At 42.2% G+C, this 9737-nt stretch overlaps 2 protein-coding genes across 3 annotated transcripts in view; one reads left to right on the forward strand and one right to left on the reverse strand.

Annotated features, from left to right (window-relative positions):
• ALDH1A2 (aldehyde dehydrogenase 1 family, member A2) overlaps window positions 1-9737 on the forward strand; it is a 323505-nt gene that overhangs the window by 107962 nt on the left and 205806 nt on the right. The window lies entirely within an intron of this gene.
• Window positions 1-9737, reverse strand: part of AQP9 (aquaporin 9) — a 48983-nt gene that overhangs the window by 15848 nt on the left and 23398 nt on the right. For both annotated transcript variants that reach the window (XM_011940515.1, XM_011940516.1), the window contains exon 2: window positions 3808-3934. In XM_011940515.1, the coding sequence (XP_011795905.1) occupies window positions 3808-3934 (127 nt within the window). The remainder of the gene's footprint in view (window positions 1-3807; window positions 3935-9737) is intronic.

Here is a 9737-nt window from a genome sequence, read left to right on the forward strand (position 1 = left end):
GTCTCTACTAAAAATACAAAAATTAGCTGGGCGTGGTGGCACACACCTGTAGTCCCAGCTACTTGGGAGGCTGAGGCAGGAGAATTGCTTGAACCTGGGAGGCAGAGGTTGCAATGCTCTGAGACTGTGCCACTGCTCTCCAGCCTGGCAACAGAGTGAGACTCCATAAAGAAAAAAAAAAAAAGGTTGAAGAAATAATCAGAGGCCTTATTTAGATAGCTCAGACTACAGAGATCTACAGAGGAAAAAAAGTTGCTTGGGGATCAGAAAGAGTATGTCTGGAAGGGTACTTTGCAAAGCAATGAGGAAAAGGGCTGGAAAGGAAGCAGAAAGGTTCAGAAAGAGAGGTGGACAAGTGGCACCCTGATGCCTCTGGTTAGAGGCCAAGTGGCTGCCAGAAATTTCTCCCTGTAGAGATGAGTGGTCACCCCGGCTTATCACAAGGACAAGGCAGAGCAGTGTATTGGAAAGAACATGAGAACTAGAGTCAGTGCACTCAACTCTTGGCTTTGCCAGGCTTGCTGGGACAATCAGATTATTCACATAAAGGGCCCACGGACACAGCTGGAGCCCACAGGGCACAAGATGAAAGTCTTAGGTGAGCAGAGGGAACCCCTTCAATGTTCTATTCTATGCAAATCCTTTCCTTCTCCCCACCCATACACAATCCTGTGATCAAGATAACCCTATATTTTATTTGTTGTGAAAACAAGGCTATTTGCTTTTTCAATAAGTTTATTTTAGTCATAAAATGCTACATCAAGAGCAATTACCATTAGCCGAAATGCTTTGTGCAGGATGCTACATAATTAGGGTATGATGACCTCTGATTGACTGGATTTGACTGGAACATTCCCAGGGGAGCAGGATGCTGTAACTTCTTTACAATAAGGTGATGTTTTATATTTAAAAGACAAATATCTGCTGACCTCACTAGTCGGTGACCACAAAATGGGATCCCATTTATATTTATGCCCAGTATAAATTGGTTACTTTTGGAATTTTCAAGCAGATCTTACAAACCAGTATGTGCCCACAAACCAGTATGTTAGCTGCAGCCACAATGAGAAAGTCACCTCACACACACAATCCTCTCCTATTCCTGCACCTGCTGAAGCTGATACTGATCCTGTTGTCCACACAGATGTCATGATGGGCCAGTGTGTTGTGCTGCATGTTCCCAAAAAGTTCCCAAAGCCACCAGTTCTCAAGGAGCCTGAACTTTGCTAGATTCCAGAGATAGAATGGTAAGGACTGCCTTTCCAAGCCAATGTTACCATTTTCCAGCCAGTCTCAGACACAACTCTATTTGTATTTTAGGGTGTCATAGTTGCTCATAAACATTTTGGTCAGGTCCTGACTCTCAGCCAGAAGCACAGCTTCTACTGAAAGAAGTCCCATCAGTTTTGGCCCTTACTCTTCTAACTCTAGGGACTCAACCCCAGTTTAGGGGCCACAGAAGACTTCACACCATTTCTTCACTCCTTCTTCCTGCTGGTTCTTTCCCTTTTTCCCTCCTACAGTGACTGCAGAAATCCCCAGGTATATCAATGGACACAAACAGATATGGATTGCGGTGGTGAAGGGTGTTAACAACAGTGGTAGGGTCTGGGGCCAACTAATTCTAAGTATCTACTTGATGTTCAGTTCAGGGTGTTACGCAGGCAAAATACTCCAAAACCATGTCTCTACCTAAAAAACGGCTGAAAATATGGCTACATGTACATTACCTGGTGAACGCAGTGGGAGCTTATAGGAGAAGCAGTTAAGCCTTGGCATATTTAGGGCAGTCCCCTGGTTTTTCTTGTGCCCTTCTTGGAGTTTGCCTTGAGGTAAGCAGTACAGTGCTGGGATCACAGCAAAAGCTGGACAAGAGTTTGAATGAAGACACTGTGCATGCTAACAAATCACATATACAGGAATCTGGGAGGTCAAGGCTGCAGTGAGCTGTGATCCCACCACCACAGTTCAGTCTGGGCAACAGAGTGGGACTCTGTCATAACCTGGACCGCCTTTGAATCTGAGTCTGGCTGGGATATGGAAAGGGTGCTAGCCTGTCAACGGCCATTCCAGGTGCACAGCCCAAGGAGCTCCCAGGGAGTCTAAGCAATTGTTCTTCAGTGCTACAAAGGCAGTGTTTGCTACCAGGCCAGCCAGCTTAACTGCAGGATCCTCTGCCCAACTAACCTGCTTGTAATGCCCTTCTCATAATAGAGCGTTGGAAATGCTGTGTAAGAATGGGGATGTGTTGGCTGGGTGTGGTGGCTCATCCCTGTAATCCTAGCACTTTGGGAGGCTGAGGCAAGTGGATCACTTGAGTCCAGGAGTTCAAGACCAGCCTGGGCAACATGGCAAGACACTGTCTCTACAAAAAAATACAAACATTAGCTGGGTGTGGTGGCTCGTGCCTGTAGTCCTAGCTACTCGGAAGACTGAGGTGGCCGAAGGTAGAATTGCTTGAGCCTGGGAGGTCAAGGCTGCAGTGAGCTGTGATCCCACCACCACACTCCAGCCTGGGCAACAGAGTGAGACTCTGTCTTAAAAAACAAAAAACAGGCAGAGTGCAGTGGCTTACACTTGTAATCCCAGCACTCTGGGAGGCTGAGGCAGGTGGATCACCTGAGGTCAGGAGTTCGAGACCAGCATGGCCAACATGGTGAAACCCTGTCTCTACTAAAAATACAAAATAATTAGCCAGGTGTGGTGGTATATGCCTGTAATCCCAGCTACTCGGGAGGCTGAGGCAGGAGAATCGCTTGAATCCGGGAGGCGTAGGTTGCAGTGAACCAAGATTGAGCCATTGTGTTCCAGCCTGAGGGAAAAAAGCGAGACTCCTTCTAAAACAAAACAAAACAAAAAACAAACAAACAAACAAACAAAAAATGAGGAATGTGCGCTTCACTGTCACGCAGATCATGTGAACCTGGGCCAAATCTTGGCTCTGCCTCTTTACCAGCTGCAGGGCTTCCAGTTATTTACTGACTCCCTCTCAGTAGGGATTTCTTTGTAGAATGGAGACAGTAATACCCACCTCAGAGTGCTGTTGTAAAGGACAGGGAGATAAAGGCAGTCTGGCATTTAGCACAGTGCTCAGCATACATGGTTTCTCAGTACCCTTTCTTCTCTTATCACCAAGTCTTGACTCAATGCTCTTAGGACCCACACCAGGCTGCTGAAAGATTCTGAGTGTTTTTGGTAACCAGATCATTTCCACAGTCACTTCCTAAGTCCCTAGACTGCATTAAATTATCATCATTTCATTTTGTGTCTGAGAACCATGTGAATGGCTTCTAATCAGTTTACTCCTCAGGGCAGGATTAGACTAAGACCTTGTAGATCAGATCTACATGTCCATGAAAGCACCATCCATTTTGCAAGAGACCCAGACTCTTCCTGTTTGCTATAGATAAAGGTCCAGGATTTGCCTCTGTTGGAGTGACCTTCACTGAGCTATTCACAGGGTATCTGGGAGTTGGATTCCAAATGTGGGCTAGAGCAAGTAAAAAATCCCATTGACTGGTGGAGAATAAGATGCAGCAGCCAGACTTAGGAATGAATCCTTTATGAGCTCTAACCCCCATTTCTGTCTCTTGTTAAATGTTGCCTTTGCATAAGTTACTTACCATTGGTTGGTGATTTTAATTTTATCTATAAAAATTTAATTTTATCTATAAAAATGGGATCCAATACACACTTTTGCAGGATTTTTAAGATATAAATAAATTAAGGTATGTGTAGCACTCAGCACTGTGCTGCCACTTTGGAGTGGTTGAATTAATAGCAGCATTCATTATTTCTACTGCTTACCAGAGACACCGCCAGTTACATAAATGGCCATTGCAACTGCCATTGAAAATCCAACATTGATAGTGATGATCCCTCCAAAACTTCCTCGACTGAGAATAGCCTGGGCAACAGACCCGCATCCAAGGACCTGGAACGAGAGGGAAACTCAACAAGTAAGTGAGGATGGCTAGTGTCAGAAGTAACGGAAACTCGCAGTAGCAAGTATTTTTAAAACAAACTCATGCATTGGGTTGCCTTGGGTTTTATCCAAATCAAATTATAATGATTCAGCTATACGCAGAGCAAAATGGTGAACCCAAGGCTGCATTTGGCTTATAGATAGATGAGTTTTGCTGTGCCTGCACAATGCTCAGATTTTGCCTACATTTATAAATCAGGAAATTTCACACAATGATCTAGTTATCTGATTTTCTTTAAAATTAAATTTTTTATTTTGAGACAATTATAGACCCACATGCATTGTAAGAAATAATGCAGAAAAGTCCCATGTACCTGTTACCCGCTGGTTCCTTTTAATCAACCAGAAGATCTGGTTATTCACAGGGAAATAATCGAGCACAGTAGCAGCTGGGGGATCCCTTTAAACAAAGCTTATGCCTTCCCAACTGGCTCATTTCACTGCCCTTCACTCATTTAGGTCACCTTCCTGGCCTCTGTAGGTATTTGAGTTTGACAGTCCTGTTCTTGTAGCTCCCAGTATAAAAGCAGGACCAGGCACACAAAACCACCATACACATATCCAATAAAGGGGAAAGGCCATTTGTACTATGTATTAGAAAAAATGTCTGATATGCAAGAAAACAAAGGAAAATCTTAGGGGGATAGATTTGGCAATCAGGACCCCCTTATTCTCATGTAATTTCTCCCTGATGGGGCTATAGTTTCCTAGGGAGCACAGGCTGCCAAACTCACTGCTTCTTATATTCCCTATCGCACCAAGCCCAGTGCTGTGCTGACAGTAAGCATTCTGCAAACAGTTGCATAGTGAAGTGTGATAGTGAGCCTTCCACAGTCTTCAGCTGGTAGAGGATATTTTGGAGAATGAAATCCATATTCAGAAAGGTTTGCAATAAATATATGATGGTACATCCAGTCAGTAGACTGCTAGTCTACTGAAAAAAATATAAGTAAAAGAAAATAGAATAAAGGAGATTCGTGTGTACCAAGTGGAAAGATCCCCAAGGCATATTATTAAAATTTAGAAAAGATACAGAGCAGTGCTAAAACATGCTGCCAATTGTATTAAATACATTACATGCATTTATTTTTACATATATGATCTCTCTCCATGAATACATGAGCAGCAGAAATGGGGTTAGACCCGAAAGGGTTGTGGGGAGCGCATGACTGGGACAGAGGCTGGAAGAGAACTTTTCATCGTATATCCTCTCTTTTTTTAAACACATGTGTTTTCCACTTTTTTGTTTTAAATGGGCCCCACATAGTCATTGAACAATCAGTTAAAACCATTTAATCATAGTCCATTAAAGAAATACTTGGCAAAGGACGGTTCTTGGGAAAGACAGAACAGTTGCATACAATTTTGGTAGGAAAATGAGACAGCAAATGACCACCAGCTTTCACTGTGCTGTGGTTTAAAAAGCTAGTGTGGTCCTGGAGGCATAAGTGTAGGAATTATTAGATGATTAGATGGAATCCAGTTGGGATTTTATAACTAAAGAAGAGCAATTAACTTGAGGGACATATTATTTAGGGGCAGGAAAATAGAGCATATGAGGAAATATTTCAGAAACAAACATATTTGAGGAAAAAGAGATTAACAATGTGAAGGCTTTTTATCAGGAAGATAATAACCTACTATTGTGTCTTTTCATAAAGGGTTGAAAATGGAAGAGTCTAAAACTAAAATATGAAAGCTTGCACAAAGACAATTTTTTTGTTGTGATGAATTAATTCTAAATAGCTCCCTCAGGAGCTATTTAGAGGAGTATAAGTTACAAACAAGAGATATTTAATACATATAGAATGATTTCTCTGACAGTGGAGAAATTACATGGATGATGCTTTCATGTCCCTTCCAGTCCGCAATTCTAAGATACATCCACTTGTCTTAGCAAGCAGAGAAAAGGTGGAGAGCTTTGCACCCTACACTGAATGTTAAATACAGTTACAGCAAGAACATGTCCCCTTTCTCTTTTCAAAAAAAAAAAATCCCCTGGGTCCATTTTGTAGCATAACAATTTCACCTAGACTTGACATTACTTTTTCTTAGAATCCTTACCTATTATAATAACTGCTGGAATTAAAACCACATTGGTGTCTTTCTTTCATTTTAATTTAAATCCAATTAAATGCTCTGGGCACAACTTCCAGGCGGACTGACATTTTTGTAGTATCTCCTAAAATGAGGAATAAAACAATACTGACAGCTGAGATGACTTGATTTAGACAGCCGGGGCTAAGAAGAGACACAAAAGAGAGAGGCCAGTCCTGAGCTATGATTGCTTTCTAAATAAGCGTCTCCCCTCCTTTATGATCCTGATGTACATGCACTTGTGCGAGTCTAGAGGGGACATAAAAGCTTTAAATGGTTCAAGTGGGCCCGTGGAGGCTTCTGCCTTGTCAAATTTCACTATGATTAATCCTCTCCTCTTCCACTCTAGATGCTGAAATGGCTTTTCTTAGGAGGATAATCAATGCTGTGTGCTGCAGGAAACAGGAGGAGAGAGGAGCAATGTGGGGACTTCAGTTACCCTCATCAGAAACGCTGCTCAGAGGATTGGAGCCCAGATTTCCAGCACTGCATCCTAATTTAGAAATGTATTTGCTGTAGCCTGAAAAGCAACAAGGAAGCCAGGTAACTGCCTCCTGGTTTCTTCCTTTGCCTGCCTCCTCTTGCCTATATTCGTAGCACCAGGACAGCAGATCATGGACATTCTAATGTATCATGAGCTGCTTGCTGGAGATCTGGTCACCCACTCTGATTCTCTATGTGTTCAGTGTATTTTTTTCCTCCAAAAATGAGACAACTGTTTTTTATGGTATTGACGATAAAAGTTCCATCCTGATTCCCTGCTCTCACCTTCAAGAACTGCCAGACCTTTCCCTTCTTAGACTCAAAAAGAGCACATTATCATATCCACTCTGCTTGATTTTCCTGGTCTCCCCATCTAGAAAGCATTTCTTTTTTTTTTTCTTTTTTTTTTAATTTTTGTGCCAGAGTCTCTCTCTGTCGCCCAGGCTGGAGTGCAGTGACACGATCTCGGCTCACTGCAAGCTCTGCCTCCCAGGTTCATGCCGTTCTCCTGCCTCAGTCTTCTGAGTATCTGGGACTACAGGCGCCCGCCACCATGCCTGGATAATTTTTTGTATTTTTAGTAGAGACAGGGTTTCACTGTGTTAGCCAGGATGGTCTCGATCTCCTGACTTCGTGATCCACTCGCCTCGGCCTCCGAAAGTGCTGGTATTACAGGTGTGAGCCACCACGCCAGGCCTAGAGAGCATTTTTAGGTCCATCGCCCATTCAGATTTTTCTGAACAAACCTAGTGTCTCTCCTCTGAAGTTCAATTGTACTGTTTATACTCTACAGTAAGTACTTAGTTACCTTCCAAGTGCCTAATCTTGATTTCCTTATCTAGAAAACAGTCTCTTGGGTTCCTTTCCATATTAACATTGTGGATATTCTAATGTGTCATGGTCTGTAATATGACAGTCTCTTTGATTTCATTCTGGCCTCTTGGGTGGTTTGCTTCCTGAGTCCACCACCCACTCCTCCTCGGCAGGCCTACAGACCCTTAAGATTTCTTCTACCTTCTTGACAGGACCTAGCACTTGCTCAATCTAGCTGCCTCTTCAAGAAGAATTAGAAAAGTCACAAAACTATAGAGGAGATGGAGGGCATGACAAATGCATGGACACAGTGAAGATCTAGTGTTCAATGAGTCCTTCACTGTGTCTTCAAAGTTCCTCATTAATCTTTCATTCATGTTCTCTCGATAGCTTCACCAAGCCTTCTCTTCTCTCATCAGCACAACCCACCCAACTGCCTTTCTGCATGTAACACCACCTTCTAGTTGACTCAGCACCTATTAATGGATGTGAAGACCAATGGTAACTCAGAATATCACACAAACTTTGTATTTCAGTTATCCAGCACTGAAGAATTCACCATCCCCAAACTTCGTGGCTTAAAATGATAACATTTATTTTGCTTATGAATCTGCAATTTGGGAGGGGTTTGGCAGGGCGTCTCATCCCTGCTCTACTTGGTATCAAATGAAGTGGCTCAAAAATTGAAACATTGGAATTATTTGAAAGCTTGCATGTTCATGCATCTCGAGGTTGATGTTGAGTGTCTGCTGATACCTTAGCTGGGGCTTACAAATGGTTTCTCTGTGGGGCCTGGCTTCTTTACAATATGGTGGTTGAGTTCCAAGACTGAGCATCATATAGACTCCAGAGACTGTGCTCTTAAATCCTGTACCATGCCATCTCTCAGTTATACCATTTTGCTGGTTCTGAACTCGATAGCACACAGAAGGCATGTGATACAGGTAGTATCCCTAAAACATCCTAAATCGGTGTTCACCTAACCCATACTGGATCACCTTTAGGGATAGGGAGCTCATTACCACATTAGGCAGCTTGTTCTGCATACTTTTTATTGTTCCTGTGGTTGGAGCATCCTTCCTTACACGAAGTTGGATGCTTCTTTCCTGTAACTTCTGTCCATTAGCCCCCAGCATACTGTTGAGACCAATGAGAATAAGCTTTTCACATACTAGACATTGCAATAAGTGGAGGGGCATAATGCCCTCCCTGAGTTTTCTCTTTGTTTGGATACTTGTCCCTTCATCTTTGATCTCTGCGTCTCCTTGGACTCCCAGTGAGTCTCACCTGGGTAAGCTCTATGTTGTCAGTGTCCCTCTTAAAACACAGAGCTCAGAAATGGACACAGTCCTCCCATATTTGTATATCACATTATGACATGGTAATTAACCTTCTGACTCATGGCTTCTATTGCCATCTGGTGTGACTCTTGGCCATGGAATGTTATTTAACTGTTTACATATTTATGCCTGATTTTCTCAATTGTATAAGAAGATTTTCAAGATAATATGCTGAACTCTTTTTGTCTCTGTAACAGCTTCTAGTATATTGGATGTTTTTGAGTAACAGATCCTGAACATTATTTCCAGGGATGACACTTGTTGGCAATGTAAATGAACATGTTATTTCTCATTCTCAGCTTGCTCATATATTAAAGGAGAATAATGATATGTGCCAGGTTTGAATCATATGGATTTTTGATAAAGAATCAAATGAGATAACATGAATAAAGGCAATATTTAAACAACAATGGGCAACAATAAGGGTAGGATATTATTGTTTTTAGTATAAACTCCAAAATTCTAGTTTAGGGTGAATAGGTTAAGAAAATAGACCCATGAACTTAACTGCTAACTCGCTGCCTAGCAATAAAAATAGGGGAGAAAAGACATCTATAACAGAACACATCTAGTTGAAATATTTGCTGTTTCATTCCTAGTCATGGGATTTAATTTTGGTGAGAGAGGGAAAGCAGGAAGCTGATAAGATCTTCAAGGTGTTTTGACTATTTGTGCTTACTCTCCAAAGATTGGCCATTTCATGATTGGCAGGATTTTAGTGCTTTTTGTAGGAAAGCAATGCTAGAAAATAGAAAGATAAATGCTTTTTATTTACTATCAGGTTCCATACATGGAAGAAGGAAAAGACTTCCATTGGAAAAGGAAGAAAGACACTTGAAAGGCAGAATTCCTACAAAACATTGATTGGTGGGAATTCCTCCAGTCATTCCCAATTACCCAGAGCAAAAATTCTGGGACTATTAATACCTGTTATTCCTTCCCCTTCTCTCCCTTGGCCACCCATAGTCTGTCATTCCCATATCTGGTCATCTGCAGCCTCCAATCAGTGTCCCCACCTC

Source organism: Colobus angolensis, unplaced genomic scaffold (genome assembly GCF_000951035.1).
Source record: "Colobus angolensis palliatus isolate OR3802 unplaced genomic scaffold, Cang.pa_1.0 Scaffold19, whole genome shotgun sequence".
Classification (NCBI taxonomy): Eukaryota; Metazoa; Chordata; class Mammalia; order Primates; family Cercopithecidae; genus Colobus; species Colobus angolensis.